This window comes from Hesperophylax consimilis, chromosome 14 (genome assembly GCF_061612785.1).
Source record: "Hesperophylax consimilis isolate HC1 chromosome 14, BYU_Hcon_1.0, whole genome shotgun sequence".
NCBI lineage: Eukaryota > Metazoa > Arthropoda > Insecta > Trichoptera > Limnephilidae > Hesperophylax > Hesperophylax consimilis.
The window spans coordinates 19,349,668-19,375,068 of NC_142849.1; the positions used below are offsets into that span (position 1 = coordinate 19,349,668).

The 25,401-nt window shown below is 37.9% G+C and overlaps 1 protein-coding gene across 1 annotated transcript; it reads right to left on the reverse strand.

Moving 5' to 3' along the window:
- Window positions 1-1,903: 1,903 nt before the first annotated feature.
- LOC149418012 (vacuolar protein sorting-associated protein 26C) lies at window positions 1,904-10,424 on the reverse strand. The gene is made up of 7 exons (XM_089639278.1): window positions 10,275-10,424; window positions 10,032-10,175; window positions 6,800-7,072; window positions 6,185-6,370; window positions 5,716-5,812; window positions 5,054-5,179; window positions 1,904-4,110 (listed from the first exon to the last, which is right to left on the reverse strand). The coding sequence occupies exons 1-7, from the start codon at window positions 10,329-10,331 to the stop codon at window positions 4,028-4,030; spliced, it is 966 nt and encodes a 321-aa protein (XP_089495404.1). The 5' UTR covers window positions 10,332-10,424; the 3' UTR covers window positions 1,904-4,027.
- Window positions 10,425-25,401: the final 14,977 nt, after the last annotated feature.

Consider the following 25,401-nt stretch of genomic DNA (forward strand, 5'->3'; position numbering starts at 1 on the left):
TATTTGGAATTGGTTAGTTTTTTTTTTGCCCTTTCAATTGGACAGAGGCTGAATGGACAGAGTCTACTTCCAGGTGAGTGTGACCACGTAATACAAATTTATGATGAATGATCTTGAGGTTTTTAATTTTTTGCAAATCAGCCATACTTAGGATAAGGCTATTGTTATATTTCTATTTTGACCTGCACAGTTGTCAGACCATACGGTTATTTCTTCAACATCATCCCTCATATCGCTGTATATCCACTTTAATAGGCAAGAAACTACTTCATTTGCCCCCTGTTTTCCATCCCTATATAGTCCATTCAGTAGTATAATGATGAGGTAAGGTAAATGTAAGTAAATACCTAAATAAATAAGTGACATGGTCAGGTCTTCAATAATAATATCACCGCCTATGTTTCCATCAGTCTCTTCAGAATAATTCTGTTTCTTGAGCCTCGTCATCCATTCATACATGGAAATACTCTTTTTCATCATTATTTATTGCATTCCATACTAATGTATGACAGCTCTGAGCACTGGGATTGTTGTGTTTAGTTCCACAGAAAACATAGAAATTAGAGGCAGAAGGACGCAAAATGGACTTGAGTCTACATTCGAATGTTTACTTCCATGGAAAGCGTAGTAATGTTAGAGGCAGAAAGATACAAGTCCAATGTACATCCTTATGCTTATATGATGTGATGGTTCTTGCATCCTTATATATTTTTGAAAATACCATAAATATTCAAGATAGGGCTTGCATCTTTCTGCCACTAATTAACATGATAATTTACTTCATGTCTTCATCAAAAACTCATTTCTTCAAATTTTGGACTTGCATCCGTATGCTTCTCGGGTACAGAATTATAATGTCACATAACAAAGTATCTGCTTCATATGAACAAAAAAAACTATTTTTACAATATAAAAAGATTCATTTTAGTACAGGTGTACATTTTTATTTATGATCGTAAAAATAAGGTAGGCAACATATACCTTGCTTTTCATAACAAAATTATCAAGACAGTACACGAAATTTGGACTAATAATCAAGTTAGTTATAACTATAATATGAAATTTCTGAAACAAAATTTGTATAATATAATATTTTTACTATACAGACCGTTGTTGTTTTTAATCCATCTGAAATTCTGTTACATTAGCTGAGATGCGGATACAATACCCAGTACGGGACAAGCTAAGGGTGTGTTACAACAATGCATGCAGGCAACCAGGGCCGGGCCTATGCGGGCGCAATTGGAGCAGATCGCTCCGGGCGCCGAATTGCCAAGGCGCTGATAATACCTAACAGTTTTAGCACATTGCACTTGAGATTATTTTCCATAAAAACGGCGCCCCACAAAGATACAAATCATTTGAACACAATTGATTACATTGATCACCTATCTAGGCGTCTACTGGTTTTGACAAGGGGCGTAAAAATTTTACTTGGCTCAGGGCTGGGCCTCCATGATCACTGAAACGAGGTTGAACATATTCCCCGCCTTTCTTCGTCACCAACTAGCCAGCTTCTGAAGCAGGACACGGAATTCAACAAAGTCCTTATTGTGGCTGCATCCAAGCGGCTAGCTCTCCACTTAGTGAGCCAAGAATGCTGATGATACGGAGTCCTCCTTGATGTACGATCCTTTAATTTAAATTTTTTTAAATAAATTTACTAAAACATTTAAAAATGTTTTAATAAATTGGAAAAAAAATTAAAACAATTTTTTTTGTTGAATCTCATACAAGTTAGGAGGATGCTTTGAATGAGTGTCCCGGCCTTGTGATCTAGGAGGTTTTGATTCAACCGCTTGTGTGTCAAAAATGCCTACCGGCAATGTAAAATTTCGTCTGTTGAACACCGGACATGAATATTCGACAGACGAAAAATATACTTTCTTTTTGTGTGATTTTGTACTTTCATAAAATGCTCCTAGCACACCAATATACTATATTTCATTTGCTTAGCAAGGCAATAATATATCCTAGTATTACTCTATCCTGGCGTTTTGACATGCAAACAAGTTCACGGGCATTGTGGAAGCGGCATCGACCTTGTAACGGTCTTCTTTATATCATATTACTATATTTATTTTAAAGGACACTTTTCTTTATGAAAATATAATAAAACCATAAAAATATCTTTAGATTTCTTTATTTAACTTTTGTATATAAAATGAGGGAGAAATCATATCTATGAATATAAGTAGGTATTCTGGGGAAACTATTTATGATAGATATTGACTGTGTTTTAGTAAAACCCTTCAAGCCATTTGGGAATATTACTTTTCAGTGGTTTCATATAGAATAGTCTTCAAAGTACAACATGATAAAGTAATATTTGTTGATTGACATTTTTGATACTAAAAACTAAATTTACGCAAAAAATTTTTTTAAAGTTATATCGAGAAAACCATAGATGAAATTACTCAACCCTCAAATATCTCATATTTATAAATAGAATTGCAACATTTTACTTCAAAATTTTGAAAAACAAATAACCACTTTCACAAACTTCAAGATTTTTAATTAGTTTCACGTATTTACAAAAAAATTGTTTTTATCATCTCCTGTAAAGTTTTCATTTTGTTGCTTGAAGGATTTTTACCAAACCACAGTTGACTAATATAAAAACACATTATGTGAAAAGACGGCAAAATTTACAAAAAAACAAGTAGGTTATTACGAAAATAGACTCAGCTGATCCACAACGGGCTGCGTGCAAAATATGCATACACAATGTTCATAAATTAGTGGTAATTTCCGAATGGAGATGATTCTATGTTATATTCTAAAGTAATTTCTTACATGTCATTGCCATAGTAATCAATTTTTTGGTTATCACTTGATTAAATGATTACTGGAATTTATATAGTACTAGCTGACGTGTATCTGGCTTTGCTTGACTTTTCTCTACTTTCAATAAATATAATAACCATGTATTATATATATATATAAATCTTCCGGAACAATTCTCTAAATGATAGTGAAAACCCTATCAAACTATGTTGCATAGTTTAGAAGAACAGACAGACGCTGGGAGCAACTTTAATGCTACAGGGTTTCCCAATAAGAGGTGTTATTTTGAATAGCCCGCTATTTCGGTAGATGTTACTTTTGAAGCTGTCATATTTTGATATTTGACAAGTAGAAACTACGCCATTAATAAAAATGGAACGATACATGCTTCAACAACGCATTGAAATTATTAAAATTCACTTGAGTGAATCAAATGCAAATCATCTTGAGTGATGAGGCCCATTTCCACCTCGGTGGCTTCATCAACAAGCAAAATTGTCGCATCTGGGGCTCGAAAAACCCAAGAGTTATTGTTGAAAAGCATCTCTATCCTCAACGTGTGACTGTTTGGTGCGGTTTATGGTCCGGCGGAGTCATTGGACCGTACTTTTTCGAAAATGAGGCTGGAGCAACAGTGACGGTGAATGGATTGCGCTATCGAGAGATGATTAATGATTTTTTATGGCCTGAATTGGATGGTATTGATCTGGACAACGTTTCCTTTCAACAAGACGGCGCTACGTGCCACACAAGCAACGAAACCAATGATCTTTTACGATTGAATATCAAAATAACACCTCTTATTGGAAAACCATGTATTTAGAGATTATAGCACTTTATTTTCATATAATTAAAAAGACGCCACAAAGTGAATTTGCGATTATTTCGAAACATGTCTATTATTTTAATAAAATAGTTATGTATACAAAGTATTTGATTTTCATATGATTACTGGAATGTTTAGTTTTAATCATGGTTTTATAAGAAACTGAAAAAATATGGAACAAACAATATGATGTTGTCTCGTATTTTGACAATTTATTGTATATTTCAATGATTCATAACTCGTGATAGAATTGACGATAAGAGCTGAAAATAGCTGTACTGACAGCTGACAGCCAGTCAGTGGAGATTTGTGGGGAAGTCCAACTGTCACCCTAGGATTTAGCGCCGTGATGAAGATGATTGGCAGTACTTAGTTCGATTGATGAAAGGGCAATAAACTAATAAAATCCCCGGCTCAGCTGCGGGTTAGGGTGATGGGGAAGTTTTCAGTCACCAGGTGGTCGTCCTGGAAGATGATAGCTACATTCACTTCAAATTCTGCAACAAACACAATTTATAATAATACATAAATGTGTTTAGTATCGAGCTCATGACCCACACATAATAAAGTCATGTTCAACCCATACACCACTCAACAAACCAGCTCAGACATCCACCATGCGCAGAGCGAATTTGACATTTTTTTATTTATCATTTAAATCACTTATATTGTTCCGAAACTGTGAACTTTTTATTACGATAACATATAAATTGTTAACCTGTGAATTCATCCCATTCTGAAATTATGGTCATACTTTATGACACCGACAAAATGTTAAATTAAATAAACAAAACCGAAGCCAGAGATATATAGGTACTTATCGAGTAAATGGCGGGTAATCGGCGCTGCTGAGAATTGGGGACATTGTGCTTTTACGTATTCAGATAAAGCAGAGATATTTATTCCTGAATATTTCAACAGATGCCAACGAAATAAAGAATAAGCTATATTTTAAATAGGTACTTATCGAGTAAATGGTGGGAGATCGGCGCTGCCAGAATTGGGGACTTTGTGCTCTTACGTATTCGGATAAAGCAGAGATATTTCTTCTTGAATATTTTAACAGATGCCAACGAAATGAAGAATAAGCTATATTTTAAATAGATACTTATCGAGTAAATGGCGGGAGATCAGCGCTGCCGAAAATTTGGGACTTTGTTTTTTTTATGTATCTGTATAAAGCAGAGATATTTATTCTTGAATATTTCAACAGATGCCAACAAAATAAAGAATAAGCTGGGTTGAATACCATCTGACCCATACATTTCGTGAAATTTAAATTTGAATCTTGGGTGCCGCTCGTTCACACACGCATGCGTCAGCTGCATCGTGGCCTTTCCAAATCACATACGTCTGCTTTGTCCGGTTGTAAAAAGTAAAACATTTAATTGAATAAAAACTCGAGCGATGAGCAGATGAAGACACACCAGGAGAAATTACCTATTTTGAAGTTGGTAGTAAGGGTGGTTGGGCAGGTGAAGAGCCGCGGCAGCAGCATGTAGATGGGGATTGGAAGATGCCTACAAACATCCTCCTCTCCTATTTGAATATTTTGGATCTCTGTGGCTGAAACAATAAAATTTTATTAACCTTCTGGCCCCCCCAAGCGGAACATTATCGGTAACAAAGTTGCCATATTAAGGGTTGATGTGGTCACGTATCAGTGGTGATGTTTTGCCAAATTAACTGTTGTTACGATTGCATTCAAAAGATTAGTAGGGAACAGAACATACTATGAACATTTGACTTTATAGCTTATTTTAGTAAGTCATGGTACACTTTATTTGATTAATGTAATCATCACACAAGAGTCACCCGGAGCCAGTGAGACTATTGCATCCCCAATTTGGGGTATGTTGTGAGTCTGAAGGAAGTCGGGAGAAGGAGAAAGGATTTTAGGTTTACATTGGATTAGGATTAGGTTTACAAAGGATTTTAGGTTTAGGTGATTTTATAAACATTGACAGATTGTCCATAGAAAGATTTTTCACTTAAATAATGGTTTGCATAAATTTTTTAATGAATCCTTAAGTAAAGATATATAAAATTTTTTTAAATTACAAAATATAAAATAATCAAATAGGTTGCAAATAAGGTTTTACCATCTCTAGCATAGCCTTCGGCACACCCACAGGTTTCAACTCGAACTAATTGGAGTTCTATAGACTTGATTGGCACAGAGCATTCCTTCACTGTGATCTGCAAAATATAACAATAAACCTCTTGCGTGATGACATACAGAAGGTATTTGTACAAAGTAGCGAATTAATAAATAAATACCTGTGTATGTAAAGTATTGAAGTTCTAACGAGTACCTATTGTAAATAATTATTTCATTCTCTAGCCATTACTCTTTTAACACTGGAAACACTTACAAAGAGCGTCATTTTCTCCACCGACCGGTCTCCACCGAATATATGGCACTTTGCCATTGCTTTAAAACTTATACTTCCGTACATAATTACATAAAATGCAAACTGTAGAGTGATATTTAGTGCATAAAGTTATAAGGATCCTTCTGAGTTTATATTTAATATACACACAAAGTAATACATAAATAGATTTACTGACCTGTCCAGTGAAAGGTTTGTCCAGAGGGCAGACAGTGGCGTCCAACTCTGCTAGAATATTGAACTTAGGTATAGCGTGATGTATGCGGCCACCATCTCCCTCCCGGCCCAGTAAACTGCGTGCATTCTGAATGGTCTGAGGGCTTATTACGCATCGTATAGGTTTGGATTCCACTTTGTCTTTTGCCTAGAAAACAATAAAGGAATTAATCCAGAACACGACGTTTTTTTTTAAAGAAAAACTATTAAAGATTCCTACTATATATCATCATCACAAGTGAAAAATGTTGCTTGGGCAACTATGGAAGACCCAGTTAGCAGAGAAACTGAACCCACAATGGCTGCCCAACCTACTTAATTTTCTTAAAAAATCCCTCCACACAGCTCCACAAAGACAATACATAGACCCTTAGGGACACCTCAAAGCTTCCTGTGTGGATTTAAGATAATAATATTGAACCCATAAGATAATGGTTAGCCAGATAAAACAGAACATTGACAAAAAGAGAAAATGATAAAATAATAGGTTGGGTTAAGTAAGCTTTCTTTTTGTTTTTTTTTCCTTCACCTTTCTTCAGTGTTCTGTTTTGTATGAACCAAAATATTCATGTCTCACCTTTCTATATTGTAACATAAACTCGCAAGAAGCACTCAGGTCCTTGTTCAAGAAAGATCTTTTCATGGTGCACCGGAGAATATAGGTGATGCTCACAAACACTCCGTGGTAAGTCTCCAAGAGGCAGGACTGCGTCAGGCCCGAGTTGACTCCGACCGAGGGCTGGCGCTGCCTCTGGGTGGCCAGCGGCAGCTCAAAGGGGATCTCCGTGGTGCCGAGGGGGAGCTTGCCACCGGCCTGCAGATCTAGGGTGCAGTTTATTAGCGTTATCGGCTGTGGAATAAATTGATTTATTAAGTTATAATAAAAACACATAAATTTGTTTTTGACCACCATAGTTTTATTTTCACTCTACCGGTTTCCGAAGATCCCTTCCTTCGTCAGGAGAATATTTAAAACTGATCTACTACACAAAATATTGACACATAAATACAAAAATGTTAAGTGTTTGAGGGAGATGTGGACAAAGTGGAAGGGGTAATTACGGGAATTCCAGGAAGAACAGAGCGGTTAACTGGAAATATGTCAAGAATAGGACTATAAGACAGATTAATTTGGTTATTTATTATACTGGAGTTATTATTGAGGGATTTTCTGATTTCAAGTGCTCTCTGTTCTTCCTGGAATTCCCGTAATTACCCCTTCCACTTTGTCCACATCTCCCTCAAACACTTAACATTTTTGTATTTATGTGTCAATATTTTGTGTAGTAGATCAGTTTTAAATATTCTCCTGACGAAGGAAGGGATCTTTCGAAACCGGTAGAGTGAAAATAAAACTATCGTGGTCAAAAACAAATTTATGTGTTTTTATTATAAATTATGATGAGCCACAAAGTGAATGCTTTTTACAATTACGTGATTTATTGCTTTGAATAGATATTATAAACATTTTTACTATAATGTCTTCCTCCTTGGAGTTTCCGTACTGAGAAATACATTTTACATTGGTTAGGTTTTTAATAAAGTTTTAAGATGTTAGTGTTAATTCAATTTCGCCTTTAGGGCTTCAACATAAACAAATCTTCCCGGATGATTCCCAGCTTCATGAATGGGAAAAAAGTTTTTTGGGATAGTCATGGAATTATCTTCAAAAAGGAAAAACTATTAGAGGAGCATAAGGCATCATTACTCGACAAGCTGAAGGCAGAAATTGAGGGGGAAAAACGGCCATTTGCAGAAAAAGAAAATTCTGTTTCACCAAGACAACGCGCCGTCTCACACCTCAGCGGTTGCCATGGCAAAAATCCACGAATTACGGTTTGAACTGCTTGACCATCCGCCTTATTCACCAGATCTAGCACCAAGCGACTTATTTTTGTTCCCTAATCTAAAAACTGCGCTCGGAGGACAGAGATTTTCATTAAATGAGGAGGCAATCACCTTTGTGAACAATTATTTTGCAGAGAAAAACGCCGAGTACTATTTGGAGGGGTTAGAGAGATGGGAGCATCGCTGGGAGAAGTGTGTAGAATTACAAGGAGACTATGTAGAAAAATAAATAAAAAACTTAAGAAAAAAATTCTTGTTTCGTTGTTAGGTCGGAAACTTTTCAGACCACCCTCGTACAATTCAATTTGGTATAGAGTGATGATTCCCAGCTTCATAAATAGGATATACATACAATTCAATTTGGTATAGCGTGATGATTCCCAGCTTCATGAATGGGATATACATACAATTCAATTTGGTATAGCGTCATGATTCCCAGCTTCATGAATCTGATATACAATTCAATTTATACATTTAACTATTATAAAAAATAAAATATTGTAAAAAACAGTGTTGTTTTCTTATAGATCTACAAAGTTTTTTTTATATTTGTAGCGATGCTACGAGATTCATCTAGAACGTCTCGTCCATACAAAAAGCATCGTAACCCGAACACTCCAGACATAATGCGAAGCGTTCCTATCTTGCTACCTACATTATTTTCGAAGATGTAGCGATTTAAAACAAATTAAAATAATTCGCGCGTGACCTTTATTTTCGCCCGTCGCCAGCGGTCCGTCGGCGCAAAAGATACCCGCCTGAAGTGTGTTAACGAAACAAAATGTTAGAAATTTCGGATTGAAATGTTAGTAATGAATACATGAAAATATCAAAGGAACTGAATTTATTTCCAAGCCTATAAAGCCTTTGGACAGAGGAAAGAGTGAAATTTGTTTTTGAAGAATAAACAAAGAACAACTCTGGAAGTTTTGTGTTACAACTTGGTACTCGGAACATTATTAGCTTTGTTAAGTTAGGTGCATCCATTAATCCATTAAATAATTTGTATAAAAGTACTGTTTCGATTACGGTTCTTCGGCAAAATAAGGCAGTTGAAGGATGAAATGTTTTGGTAATTGTTGGTTTTAAATAATTTCAATCGTTTGTGTGCATTTTAAAATGAAGGATTGGTGGTCCCGAAATGTACCAATAAATACGGTGAAAGAACCCTAAACTTTATTGTACCCAGAATATTTAATAAACTACCAATGACAATTAACAATATAAACGTTTTTACAGCCAAAGTCAAATATAATCTAAGGAAATGGCTATTTAATTAGATACTGAGGATTTATATTGATGCACTACTGAAGACCTTGTTTTCCTAATTGGAATTCACATTCTAGGGAAATGGAAAATCGTTATAAATTTGTATTACCTTATGTATATTAAAACCATAGAAGTACTTGTTGATTATATTCATTTGTTCATATTAAATTCATTTGTGCTTGTTTTTGTTATATGAGGCTTATACTGCTTCTTACATATTTATACAATTCTATAATTTAACCAACTTGTCATTTATTGTTAATTTATCATCAACATTATAAATACTTACATACTGTTTTACCATTGTACCATATTATTGCAAAACTGTTGTCATTATGTACCTGCTGACAAACTACATAAGTAGTTTAGCAGGTTTGAATGTTAATAAATAAAAAAAAAATAAAAAAAAAATATTGGGTAGGAGCTAATTCAAAACATTCCCGATTTTAATACAAGGGTGACTGAAGTCTTCGCTCGGCAAAAGGACCAAATAAATGATTTTATTAGTCTGTTTAGTTGAATATTTTGTCAATATCGATATTTAACTGTCTAAATGTAGTGTTCATTTTGGATTGTTGAATAGCTAGTTGGATAGTTGGAGGCTGGGCCTGCAGTGAATGGAGGCCGCACAGGACAGGGGAAAGATAATGATGATGATTACTAGTACTAATACGATGATGACTGCAACAAACCTTAACAGAATTCCTAAAGGCCTCAAACATTCCAATATTTTTGTTGCTGAGCTGCAAGGACACCACTCCTTCCATTAGCAGGGAGATGCCATCGTGCCTAACATCTGAGGGACTGGAGATCACCACTAGACCACTGACCACCTCCTGGGAAGATAATGAATATATAAGAAGGGATAACATCTTACAACGTCAACAAACCTTATGAACCTTCCAGTTCCAACTTAAATAATTGTAAGTACTCACCCCTTCGTGGTATATTTTATTCGTTTTCTTTAACTTTATATCAAGAGTCACCGACATTGTTTTCTGAATTAAATATAATTAATAATCTTATGGTTATTGCACAAAATGATCATCCGAAACTGACATTCGTTTTTGACATTTGCAGTAAGTCTTGCCATACAAATCATACAATAAACATTGCGTAGGCACTAAAAGGTTCCATGACAACTCAACACAATAACAATTCAACACACCTTGAAGGTGTAAATGATTTAAAATGTAGTGTTTCACGAACACCTCGCCAGGAGATTTAAATATAAAGGATCGTTACAAAGTCAATTATTTGCATGTAATTATAATGATGCCACAAAGTGAGTTTAGAATAAATTAATGAAGAACTTGCGTATGTATTTATTTCACAGTTGTGTTCATTCAATTACATTGTACATCCAATTAATCATAAATAAAATGTATAAGTAATATTATTGCAAAGTAAGAAAGGTGTGTTTACTGTAAAGAATTAAAAATAATTGTTTTACGGACACCTAGCTAGGAGAACCATTAATCAATTTTAACCCCTTTCCGAACTAATTTCCTTAGATAAAAAATAGTAACGGTTGATTATGTATACTGGAATTATTTGAAATTTTATGGATTATATTTATTATTTTTTACTTAAATTTTAGGAGATATTAAGCGTTGTTTTAAAACAACAGTTGTAGTTTCGAGAGGCAGTTCTGTCTTCATTCTCTTGAATATTAGTAGATCGATAGATTTTTTTCTATTTGCCCAAATCTTTGTAGAAATATCATAATTAGAATAAAAAAACCTGTTTAAAGCACGGAGTTATCAATCTATTAAGTGGTTTATTTATGGGTCCTAGGTTCATGTCTTATGCGGTTCCATAATAACTCCTTAAAATGACAATTCAACACACTTTTAAAAAGTGATATAAAGTCGTTAAAAGCGATGAAACAATAACTAGTAACTTATAGTAACATATAAGTTTATGGTAGTAACTTTTGTTTCATCACTTTTTATACTGTAAAACACTTTTTATAGGTGTGTTGAATTGTAATTTTGATGAGTTATTCCGTCACCGTCTTATGTAACCGTATCTTTTCTGTTTCAAACTTTCGTTTGAGAATCGGTAGTATTGTTTTCAATAATTATATATTATAATTTGAGGTTTTACTCATTAAGTTATTCCATAAATAAAATATAAAATCTCGTTATTTCTACCGAGTAGTACTTGTGTAACTTATGTTACATTATGGAACATTCGATAGATAGAAGACAAAGAGAGAAAGGAGATAGATAGATAGAAAGAGGAGAGTTTTTGTGGTTTGTGACACAACCACAGAAGCGTTTTTGTCTGGCTTGTGTACTCAGCCAGGCCCCGCTACTTTTGCCGGCCGGAGGAATCCCGCCGGCCCCCTGAGCAGGCGCTCGCGCCCCCAACTGCCTTTCTTAAGGCAAAGCTTTTTTAGCGCAAATACTCAATACTACGCAGATTTACGCTGGCCCCCACAAACCGCCCGCAAGCACCCGAGAAGTGCTCCCTTTTTAAGAGGAGGCACCGACTTCCACAAGTCAAGATGTTCCCGACGAGGATGCTCCCCGCTGACCACGAGGACTCCCCGGTCGTGGTACCGCCCGGCGCTCACCAAATTACGCATCGCACTAAGACCGGGACCGTGCGCCTTACGATCCCTGCACCACAGCCACGCCCCGAGGACCCAAGGACCCGGAGACCATCCACCACCACGGCTTCCACGACGCCCGACGCCACCGAGATGACGGAGCCCGCAGCAGGCCCCTCTTGGGCAGCAGGACCCAGTTCTGCCCCCACGCGCCCCCCGATAGGCCCAGCGTCGGCCTACGTGGCGCCCCCGAGACCGCAGCAGCCGATGGAGACGGCTGCCCCCCAGGATGGAGGCTGGACGAGGCCGTCCAACCCCGTGAAGAGGCCCATGTCCCCACGGGGACCACAACCGCTCCAGTGCGGCAACCGTTTTGAAGAGTTGCCCGAGGTAAGCGAAGGCGCTGGCGCGCCGCGTATAAAGCGTGCCAATACTAATACATCTTTCTCTCCCGCAGGTACCGGCAGGAGAGACCGCGTTCCCCCGGTTGTGATGACCCTGGGGAACATGACACACGCGCAGATCACAGCTGCGGTGCAAGGACATCTGGGGGCTGGTAAGCTCTTCACTTTCAGATACAACAGGGGCGGCACGGCTAACATCTTCGTGCGCACGATGGAGGACCACCGCGCCCTTACCAACGGGCTGCGAGCGGAGGCTCGCGGCTTCCACACGTTCACGGCCGAAGCGGAAAAGATGAAAAAGGCCGTCATCAAGGGCCTGCCGCTCGTCGAAGTGGAAGAAATAAAGGCAGATCTGGAATCACAAGGATTCCCAGCAGTGAAGGTGGTCAAGATGACCGCCTCAATTGAGTATCCCCTATACTTAGCACACTTCAATAAGGAAGTCAACATGGGACAGCTGCGTGCGGCCGTCAAATATCTGTGCCACTGCCGCATTCGCCTCCAGAAGCACAGGAGCAACCATTTACAGCACGGCACCCAGTGCTACAGGTGCCAAGACTTCGGGCATGGGTCCCGAAACCGCTCGCACACAGCAAGGTGCGTAAAATGCTTACTGGAGCATGCTTCGGCAGAATGCCCCAAGAAGACAAGAGATGAGCCCGCCGCATGCTGCAACTGCTCAGGCCCGCATCCCGCCAACTACAGAGGCTGCCCCAAGCGGGTAGCGTACGTTGCCTCCATACAGCAGCGACCTGCCAGAAGGGCCCAACGCCCACCGGCAGAACAGAACCCGAGCAGGCCACCTCCTCAGCCGAGGACGGATGGACGCACATGGGCCAACGTAGCCGGAGGCACCGCCCCCGCCCAACAGCAGCGCGAGCCCGTGCCGCCCCCACAGCCCCGCCCCCAGCCCCGCCCACAGCAGGAGCACGTGCGCGCGCCCGACTCCTCAGAGGACAACCTGGATTTGATGGCCCTGCTCCAAGGACTCCTGAGGATGCGATCACAGCTCGCCCGCTGCACAACAAGAGCAGACAAGCTCGTCATCCTGATAGAGCTCCTAGACACCCTCGATGCCTAATACCGAGACGGTGAAAGTCCTCGTATGGAACGCATTTAGCGTGCGCAACAAGACAGACGAACTGCTCGCTTTGGCAAACGAATTACACACCGACATTATTCTCCTATCAGAATCTCACTTGAATCCAAGCGTACCGCTGAGAGTGCAAGGTTTCGAGATTTATCGTGACGACCGACAAGGAAGATCAGGCGGAGGAACCGCAATATTCGTTCGGCAATCTATGACGTCCACAAGAATCCCCACTCCGAAGTTGAAGTACGCCGAAGCCACGATTATCGAAGTCACCATAGAGGGTAGAGCGCACACCATCATCTCCGTATACTGCACCCAACGTAACCTAGTGAGAGAAGATCTCAATAAATTGCTCAATCTGGGACCGATTGTTGTGATGGGAGGCGACTTGAACGCCAAACACAACTATTGGAATAACTACAGAGGAAACGCGAACGGAAATACGCTCTTTACACACATGCAGACAAATACCTATTCGATAATGGCGCCCGACAGACCTACGTACTACTCGCAACTATCTAGATATCCGAGTACACTGGACATAGTACTCGAGAAAAATGTCAAGACAATATCTCCACTGCGCACACTAGATGAACTGTCTTCGGACCACCTGCCCGTGAGCTTTACTATAGGCGGCACAACTTCAAGGACCCCCAGAAAACAGCGCAATTACAAGGATGCGAACTGGGAAGGATTCAAAAAAGAAGTCAACGAACGAATTCATCTCACTTCGGGAACTCTGCGCTCGCCACAAGAAATCGACGCAGCTACAAGCGCTCTCACAGAGATTCTTCAAACAGCACAAGATACACACATTCCTCTCAAAAAAATACACCCATACACGATCAAGCTTCCCGAGTACGTTCTATCGCTCATCAAGGAGAAAAATCGCCTGCGACGCATGTTTCACCGCACACGCGACGAATATTTCAAGACAGCGTACAACTGCATGCAGAGGGAAATCAAGACCGAAATCGCAGAACTCAAGCGCGAACTTTGGGACAAAAAAGTCGCATCACTCACGCCGCACAGTGGGCTGAAAATCGCCTTTCATAGACATAGAGACTTGAATTTTCAAGGGTATTTTTTTTGGCTAGAAATGGATTCTGCTGATCATTACTATGCTATTAAATGTCGTACGAAGCAATTGCGTGTACAAATGAAGGAGTTATAATTTTTTAAAGAAAAATTTGTATGGCGCTGACATTAAAAATGAGGCTATCTCTGGAATCATAAGGTTGGCCGTTCTATCTTTACACACAGATAATACTACTATTTATTTGTATTTTTTTGACATACTTCATATTGTGGCGCAAGGTGCGATTTTTTTTTTTTAAATCCTTAAGTTGAAAAAAAATCTTTTTTTTGTTGATGAATCATTTTAATGCTTAAATGATTTACATATGAGTATGCTTTGTCTAGTTTACAATATTTTATTTACACTGCAAGCCAAAACACTGTGCACAGTAGAGGTGGGCAAAATTGATTGAATTAATTCCATGAATTAATTCAATCTTGTAACACAATCGATCTTATTCTCATTTTCAAAAGGAATTGAATCTTAATTCGTTATCGTTGGCATTTTTTTCTAAACATTTTACAATTAAATTATTTCATGATAATAAGGTAATAATTAATAATGATGTGCACTTTAAATGATTTAAATATTATAGTGTTTCATAGAAATCTAATTAAATATTATTACGGTACTATGGCGGCGCGCCGCGAAGTTTATATGTACTGTGCCCTGTCGCACTAAATCGCGTATCTAGTATCCCGCGTCCCGCGCCGTAATCCAAAAGACTCTTTTCATCGAGTCCCCAGTCAAGGAATTAACGAATTTATTCCGTTTTCAGTTGTGACGTCACGCGTCGTGACACAAATCCTATGTCCCATGTACCGAGTCTGTCCGGACAAGCGGTCAATCTCAGGGAATAAGTGAAACAGGACAGAGACAGTGACACTCGAGACAGAGTTCCCAATTCCCTATTCGTAATCGAGTCCCTTTCCTTACTAGTTACAGGTCCGTCCGCACCGTCTGCAAGAACGCAATTCATTAATGTCGCAGATAGACACAACACACTTACTAGTCAGAAGTTCCTAATTCATTGCGCTATGTCAGCTGTCAATCGGTTCGTCGTTAGTTCCCGCGTGGCTAAACCTTCGATTTAGTACCTAGTCAGGTGAAAACTTTCTACTTCGGAATCTGAATTCTAGTAAAAAAGCGAAAGTATCTCCTGTATTCTTCTCCTTTCCACATGCGAAAATAATGCAATACGCTTAGAAACAAAACGATATTTACGTTATTGTTCTTATAAGTATGTTTTTTATGTACCTGCCTACTTGTAGACGTAAAACGAGATCGGTTGACTGTCGAATTATGGGTGATGATAACAAGTAATTTGTTTTGATTTCTGTATTTTTGTACTGAATTGTATGCCACTCAATTTCAGACGTTCAATCAGTTTTTATTTGGCGCATGGATTTAAAATTACCATTGAGGTAAGTACCTGCAAACATTAAAATAAATAAATATAATATATATGTGGTTGAAGCTTATTCCAGGTGAACCGATCGGTTAAACAAAAGTGGGATAGTAATAATATATAGTTGCGCGTGAGGTTTAAAATTGAATAGCCTTAAATGTGTACCCTTCACCCCCCTTTTGCCCCTTGTCCCCTTTCCTTGATCCGGGCCCAGAGACAAGGAGTATTGTTATCAGTTGTTATCGTTGCATCTTACCCGCGAACATTTCGTGTCATATTGAAACCCGCATATGTTGAACTCGGCTGTGATCATTTTGGAGCACAATCGTCCAGTGAAACGGTTTTACCCGCCGCAGTGAATTTCACTGTGTTTTTTGTTTTGTGTTAAGTGTTAATGTTAATTGTATGCAAACTGATAAGAGAGCAGAACCAGCGGCTTAAGGAGAACGAGACCAGGGTAAGTCTTTTGGCCTTTCCTACTCATTTTCCTCTTGCAAAACACTAAGGCAATTCAATTCGTTTTTATTTGTCTTAGTCTATATCGCATCCGCAATACCGCAACCCCCCGCACAATTGCGTACGAAAGAGTTCCGCACAACCATCAAATTGGTCCAATTTCGAACCGGGTTATATTGTATTACTTTCGTTCGCAATTGCAATCTATAATCATTATTTGTACCAAAATCATGGCATTTGCATTATAAATGGGTTAAAATTTAGTCCGTCAAATAGTTATATTAAAAACGAATTACATTTAATTCCTCGTGGCAAATTATAGGTTGACAATAATTTAATCGTGTATGTAGGTACCTGGTTTAACGCAAGGAATCGTATTGTGTAAGTAGGTACTTGTATTCAATACTGAATTCTAATAATACGAGTACATACTTCGCTAGCGTTAAGTACGTAGGTATGTATTAACGACCGCTAACAATAGATAGTAAACAGAATAATAATATTCAGTTGTTATTGAGTTTAATTTGGAAACACATATCAGAAGAATTGTTTACTTTGATCAATTACGCTAGCGTTAATTCAATTATAGCGTTATTTAAATTATAATTAATTATTTGGGTTAATTATTTATTGCTAAATACATAATGGCCACTAAAGAAAAAAAGTTGAGATTACTGACGGCTCAGCGAGATGCGTTAGATGCACGTCTTACTAAGTTATTTGAACTATCAAATAAAATTTCCGACTTGAGTATTCTAGAGGAATTTCTTTCGTTAGTTGAAACTCTAGACTTGACTAGAAGTAAGTATGAGGACATATCTCAACAAATAAATATATTAAATTTGGAAATCGATTCAAACTTTGAACCTGATTTTGAAAGATGGTTCAAGTTCGACGATATGTACGGACATATCAAAAGAAAAATATCATTAAATCGGGAAAACACTTCGCGGGTGGTTAGTAAACAGAAAAAATGTAGTGTAAAACTCCCACCGATTGAATTGGCATATTTCGATGGGGAAATAAAAAATTGGCCCATATTTTATTCAAGTTTTATTAACACCGTACACAATAACGATACACTTTCGAATTCAGAAAAGTTATATTATTTGTTGGGAAAAATTAGTAACCGTGTTAAATCAACGTTCGCCGGGATCATTTTATCGCCGGAAAATTACGAAATTATTTTTAACTCGTTGATCGATAAATATAACGACAAAAGAGTAATATCTTCTGCATACATCGATCAAATTTTGGATTTTAAATCCTTTGCTGTTGCAAATATTAATAATCTGGAATCCTTCATTGATCATTTTGCGTCAGCTGTGGCAGCCGTTAAAAATGTAAATTTAGATAATTTGTGTGACTTTATTTTCTTACACATTGCATTGAAAAAACTTGATATGGACTCGGTGAAAGGATTCGAAACATACAATAGGGAAAATGAATTCCCCTCGTTTGAAGACTTGGTGAAATTTGTTCGGGAACAAGTTAAGATCTTGCAAAGAACCGGTTCTTCAAGAAAATCGGTGGAAAATAAAAGTGAAACGTCAAAACGGTCACAAAAATCGACGCATGCCTATATGAGCGCTGGTAGTGAGGAAAATCGTCAGCCTATTAAATGTTTACTTTGCAATAATTTATCGCATGGAAATTTGTTTAAATGTTCAGAATTTAAAAAATTGACTGTAAGGGAACGGTTCAATTTTATCAAAAGAAAGGGATTCTGTTTTAGATGCCTTAGTGATAGACATAAGGCTAGGGCTTGCAATTCAAATCAAAATTGTCATAAGTGTAATGACAAGTTTCATCATACAATGTTACATTTTGAAGAACAGGGTGCATCACACAAGGGGCAGTCAGACTCTCAAAATGCCCAAAGAATTGAAAACCAGAAAGCTGATCAATCGAATGATCCAAAACCGGGCTGCTCCAATTCTGATGTAGCTTTGTGTACTTTTTCAACTGTTCGATCTCATAATCTAAAGACTCATTGTACTGTATTGCTGGCTACCGCACGAGTGGGAATAATAGACGCACAGGGAAATGAACATCTCGTTAGGTGTTTATTGGACAGCGCATCTCAGAGCAATTTTATTACTCGGGATTGTTGTAGAAAATTAGGATTTTTTGAATATCAACGCCCGTCTTGTTCCACCGTTAAGGGTATTGGAGGATCGTCTAAGCCCATTACAGGCTCCATACAGACCGAAATTTACTCTCGTTTCAATCGAGCAATAAATTATAACATTACTTCATTGATTGTGAATAAAGTTACAGAGCGCTTACCTACCGCCAAAGTTGATGTACCTTCATTGTCATATTTGAATGACTTACCGTTGGCGGATGAGTCATATGGAGAACCAGGAGAAATTGACATGTTGCTAGGAGCCCAGCTCTTCCCGCATCTCCTGTTGTCAAAAAGGGTTCAAGACCCTTTTCAGAGGCATAATCTGCATGCTTTAGAAACAGTTCTAGGATACGTTATTTTGGGATCAGCACCAACTCGGGTTGAGGATAATGTTAGCGTATCTTGTTGCGCCATGCTAGAAGAACCAGATGATATTTGTCTCAAAAGATTTTGGGAATTAGAAGAGGTAAACGTACCGTCTATTAAAAGTCCTGAAGATCGTGAATGTGAGGAAATATATCAAAGAACAACCACAAGAGATCCTGAAAATGGAAGATATATAGTAACTTTGCCATTTAAAGGGGATGTTTCAACCCTTGGGGATTCATTTGCAATGGCAAAGAAACGTTTTTTATGCCTTGAACGTAAATTGGAAGCCTCTCCAAAATTAAGAGAAGCTTATAATAATATTATCAATGAATATTTAGAGAAGGATTATTTGACTCTCAGCACTTCAAATGAAGGAAATGAGATGCCTTCATACATAATTCCGCACCATGGAGTTGTACGAGAGGATAAAATCACGACCAGTTTGAGAATAGTCCTGGACGCTAGCGCAAAAACAAGCACTTCCGTGTCATTGAATAATATTTTATATAGTGGGGAAAATTTACAGGGAAATTTATTTAATATAATTATGAATTTTCGTGTATTCCCAATAGCTCTTTCAGCTGATATACGCAAAATGTTTTTGTGTATAGGAGTGAAAGATAGTGATCGGAGATATCAACGAATCTTGTATCGCTTCTCGCCCAGCGAAGATATTAAAACTTATGAGTTTAACCGCGTTTGTTTTGGTCTTACATCCAGCCCATTTCAAGCTTTACGCACTATCAGGCAATTGGCCTCCGATGAAGGAGAAGCTTTTCCTGAGGCTAAGAAAATTATTGAAGAATTTTTATATATGGATGATTTTGTATATAGTATGGAAACTGAAGAGGGTGCAAAGGAAACGTCCTCTCAGTTAATCGCATTATTGAAGACTGGCCAATTTGACCTTGTCAAGTGGACCAGCAATTCGCAAAATGTTCTGGAATCTATTCCAGATTCGCATCGCTTATCAGCGATAAAGGAATTTGATGAAGTAAGCATGCATAAAATATTGGGCTTATACTGGTCACCAAATTCCGATTTATTCTCGTTCGTCACTTCTACACCTAAAACAGGTTGTACAAAACGAAATATATTGTCTTGTGTCGCAAAAATATGGGATATTATGGGCTTCATCGCGCCTGTCGTTTTATATGCCAAGCTTTTAATTAAACAATTGTGGCTACACAAATGCAATTGGGATGATGAGCCTCCCGATGATATTGTAAGGATATGGACGCAATTCTGTGAGGAACTTTCCTCACTGAATAGAATACAAATTCCGCGTCATACTGGCATCACGTCCAGTAGCATCGTAACCATTGTTGGTTTCGCAGATGCCAGCGGAAAGGCATATGGAGGTATAGTGTATTTCCATGTCCAAAATCATGAAGCAATTTCAGTACATGTTGCTTGTGCAAAATCGAAGGTTTCTCCTGTAAAAATTGTTTCTCTCGCACGATTAGAACTTTGCGCTGCATTAATACTTGCAAAATTAATGCATAACGTAATAGAAACCTTAGAAAAACGCTTGAAAATTGAAAATATATACGCATTTACTGATTCCACTGTAGCACTTTGTTGGATTCAGTCTTCTCCGCACCGTTGGGGGACATTCGTGGCTAATAGAGTTGCTAAAATTCAATCTGAATTATCAGCTACCTGTTTTAATCATATCGCAGGCACAGATAATCCCGCTGATTGTCTGTCACGAGGGCTTACCCCCAATCAAATTTTAGATCACCCGCTATGGTTTCATGGCCCACCGTGGATGAAATTTAGGCCTGAACGGTGGCCCATTACCACATTTGATGTCAACATGGTCACAGAACCACCCGAACAGAAGTCTATTTCGTTAGTAATGACTTCTGGTTTAGAAGAATATGATATTCTAACCCTGTCAAAGCGCTTTTCCTCGTGGAATAAATTATTACGATGTTTGGTTTACGTATTTCGTTTTCTTAAGGTGTTGCCATATCGAAAATATATACGTGGGTCAGATTTAGAGTTCGTTGAGCTTAAAATATTGCGCGAAATACAACGAGCGTACTTTCCCGGGGAATTGATAAATCTACAACAAGGAAAGACGTGTAAACCCGTATTTCAACGTTTGAGACCGTTCTTGAATGACGGAATCATAAGGTTGGGAGGTCGTTTAGTTAATTCGGATTTAAATTATGATCAAAAGCACCCCATAGTTCTCCCGCGAAAGGATCACGTTTTAAATTTGTTGGTTGATCATTATCATAAAATTCATTGTCACTCGGGTCCCGCATTATTAATGTCTATTTTGAGGCAAAAATATTGGATACTGTCAGCCCGTAGTTTAATTCGAAATCGAGTACATAAATGCAATTCGTGTTTTCGGCTACGCCCTAAAACAATTGCACCTTTAATGGCGGATCATAGAGATTGTCGTGTCATTCAGTCTATAAAACCATTTACGCATGTGGGTATAGACTTTGCCGGGCCTTTAAGGGTAACCGTATCACGCGGACGTGGAATTCGTTCTCAAAAGGCGTATATTTGCTTATTTGTGTGTTTGACAACAAGAGCTATACACCTTGAATTGGCGTCAAGTTTGAGCACCGAATGTTTTCTGAACGCATTCAAACGATTTCTTTCTAGGCGTGGTCCTGTGTCAAATTTATACTCAGACAACGGAACTAACTTTGTAGGAGCCAAGAGAAAATTGAATGAATTGCACGCATTTTCGTCATCTTCACATTTTGGTGAAGAATTCGCAAGTATTTTGGCCAATAATAGAATAAGCTGGCATTTGAATGCGCCAATAGCACCCCACTTTGGAGGAAATTGGGAATCCAATATTAAAAGTATGAAGACTCATCTTTTTCGGGTAATAGGAGATCAGATTCTATCGTTTGAAGAGGCAACTACAGTACTTGCACAAGTAGAAACCATTCTGAATACGAGGCCATTGTGTAGAACGCTCTCTTCAGACCCCTCCGAGCCCCTTGCGTTAACGCCAGCTCACTTTTTAACGACAACTCCCTTAAAACACCTGCCCGCCATGGAAATCGAGAAGGATAATTTGAACCTTCTATCGCGTCATGATTTACTCGATAAATTAATTCAATCATTCTGGAAGCGATGGAGATTAGATTACTTGCATACTTTGCAAGTACGTCCAAAATGGAATACTCCTACTAATCCAGTAAAGGTCGGCTTAGTAGTAATAGTGGGAACTGAAAACGCCCCACCATTACATTGGCCGTTAGCTATTATTGATGAAGTTTTCCCCGCAAAAGATGGAGTAATTCGTGTTGCTCGTGTCAGAACAGTGCTGGGATCTTATATTCGCCCAGTAATACGGCTATACCCTTTGCCAACTCAATAGTAGTCTAGTAGCATTAGGTTTAGTCAATGTAGGTTAGGAAATTTAGGATAACTGTAGGTTATGTTAATTTGTTTATATGATAAATGCCATGACAATGCGGTTTTAAAAGGGGTGATTTCGCACCCTTTCAAGGCGGGGGGGATAGTTGCGCGTGAGGTTTAAAATTGAATAGCCTTAAATGTGTACCCTTCACCCCCCTTTTGCCCCTTGTCCCCTTTCCTTGATCCGGGCCCAGAGACAAGGAGTATTGTTATCAGTTGTTATCGTTGCATCTTACCCGCGAACATTTCGTGTCATATTGAAACCCGCATATGTTGAACTCGGCTGTGATCATTTTGGAGCACAATCGTCCAGTGAAACGGTTTTACCCGCCGCAGTGAATTTCACTGTGTTTTTTGTTTTGTGTTAAGTGTTAATGTTAATTGTATGCAAACTGATAAGAGAGCAGAACCAGCGGCTTAAGGAGAACGAGACCAGGGTAAGTCTTTTGGCCTTTCCTACTCATTTTCCTCTTGCAAAACACTAAGGCAATTCAATTCGTTTTTATTTGTCTTAGTCTATATCGCATCCGCAATACCGCAACCCCCCGCACAATTGCGTACGAAAGAGTTCCGCACAACCAATATAGTTCTTATAATTGCTTTAAGAACGTATCTCATTGCCCCTAAAATAATATATTTTTTATGTAAAGGTTATACTACGTACCTACTTTTTTGTAGTAAATATATAGATAGTTTTACGAAGAAAGATAATAATAATTTTTATTCTGGGATTCAGTTTGCCAGCAAAAATTTTCTATGCAAAAAAAGAAAAATCGAGTGGAACTTTTTATTTTTGGTATCGTTTAATGATGTTTTACCTTCGTTTTTTATAGGAAAAAGCAACATATTGAATAGCCAAGATGTATTCCAGAAAAAGGATCGAACTTTGGTGTTACTTTTCTGAAGTAGATGGAGGGATGCATTGCTCCACAATTTAGAAATGGCAGTTAAAAAATAAACATCCGACTATTCCTCTCCAGGTCCAGCGCCCTGCGCCTTCCGTTTCCTTTGCGGCACCCATTTTAACGATTTTATTAGTGACTTGTAAAATTACTTTTAATTTTTGTTTGTAAAATAACATATTTATTAAAAAGTTTGTAACATGTTTATTTTGTGGAACGACATATCTTTTTTTACTTAAGTTACTCCAAAGCTCTCCTCGCTTTAAGAACTCTGTGCTATAAAGTGTAAAGCTTACAAATACAGGTTTTCTAAGTAAAGTTATAAGTTAGAAACAATGAAATTGATGAAAGAATAATGTTACAATAATACGGCAGTTTCTAATATAAGAAAAAATATATATGAATGTAAGAGTGTTATATACAAATGGCATAATATACTATATTTTAGGTTGTGCATAACCTGCCTCACTAGGCGAACCTGTATTGAGGCAGAATTTTTAGTTAATTATTTCTCCATTTTGTCTATGGTTTGCTAATATTTAAATGTTTAATATGGGTTCCCATACAGCAATCCACTATTTTAGGTTACATTATTGTTTACATATTGAAGATACAGATAGAATAAATTTAAACACAATACATACTATAGTACTATGTACAATATGTATGTATCTATGTACAATACATACTATAGTACTATGTACTTCTGCAATGTACATAATAAATCCCTATATTTGATATTTTTTGTGTGTTTATTTAAAATGTTTTTTTCAAAACGAACACATTTATGTGAATGCGAAAAAATGGTTCATTATTGTTTTCTTTAAGTTTCCTAAATGTGAGCAATCTAGGTACAAAACCAAAATGAAGTGTCGAATGAAGGAATTAAATGAATGAATTTAATGAATTAGTTCACTTGACCAGGTGAATAAGACTGAATTGATTCATTATTGTGAATGAATCTGCCCATGTCTAGTGCACAGTGGGCTGAAAATCGCCTTTCATAGACATAGAGACTTGAATTTTCAAGGGTATTTTTTTTGGCTAGCAATGGATTCTGCTGATCATTAATATGCTATAAAATTTTGTATGAAGGAATTGCGTGTACAAATGAAGGAGTCATCATTTTTTTAAGAAAAATTTGTATGGAGCTGACATTAAAAATGAGGCTATCTCTGGAATCATAAGGTTGACCATTATATCCTCACATACTAATATACTACTATTTATTTGTATTTTTTTGACATACTTTGTACTGTGGCGAAACTTGTGATTTTTTTTTTTTAAATCCTCAAAGTTGAAAAAAAAACTTTTTTATGTTGAAGATTCATTTTAATGCTTAAATGCTTTACATATGTGTATGCTTTGTCTAGTTTACAATATTTTATTTACACTGCAAGCCTAAAAGCATTTAAGCATTAAAATGAATCATCAACATTAAAAAGGGTTTTTTTCAACTTTGAGGATTTTTAAAAAAATAATCGCACCTTGCGCCACAATATGAAATATGTCAAAAAAATACAAATAAATAGTAGTATTATCTGTGTGTAAAGATAGAACGGCCAACCTTATGATTCCAGAGATAGCCTCATTTTTAATGTCAGCGCCATACAAATTTTTCTTTAAAAAATTATAACTCCTTCATTTGTACACGCAATTTCTTCGTACGACATTTAATAGCATAGTAATAATCAGCAGAATCCATTTCTAGCAAAAAAAATACCCTTGAAAATTCAAGTCTCTATGTCTATGAAAGGCGATTTTCAGCCCACCGTGCGCCGAAGGATAAATCCCTATGGAAAATGGCAAGCGCGCTGCGACATAAAGACTTCACAATCCCCCCGCTACAGAAATTGAACGGCCCCGGGACGGCGCTTTCGCTACAAGAAAAAGCTGAAACACTCGCCGACGGGTTCGAGAGAGCCTACGCCGCTACAGACGGCCTTTCCGACCCGGCTACAGACCGGATCGTAGAAGACTCTCTACGAGACTTGAGGGAAGCAGAGCAGACAAACGCTGAAGATATTCACTTTGCTACGCCAAGCGAGATTGCTGTCACAATCAGGCGATTGAGAACAAACAAGGCGCCGGGAAGCGATCAAATTCATAACATTTTACTCAAACATCTCCCTCAAAAAGCCATCATCTACACAACAAAATTGTTCAATGCCTGCCTCATGACCGGGCATTTCCCCCAGATTTGGAAATCGGCGACCGTGCTGCCTTTCGCAAAGCCGAATAAAGATAGAACGCAGCCGACAAGTT

Excerpts from the sequence above, each read along its gene's own strand:
- LOC149418012 (XM_089639278.1), bottom strand. The coding sequence starts at position 10,331 with ATGTCGGTGACTCTTGATATAAAGTTAAAGAAAACGAATAAAATATAC. Across the intron at positions 10,176-10,274 it reads ATAAAATATACCACGAAGGG|GAGGTGGTCAGTGGTCTAGT; the intron begins GTGAGTACTTAC and ends TTATCTTCCCAG. Across the intron at positions 7,073-10,031 it reads CCTTTAGGAATTCTGTTAAG|CCGATAACGCTAATAAACTG; the intron begins GTTTGTTGCAGT and ends TTTATTCCACAG.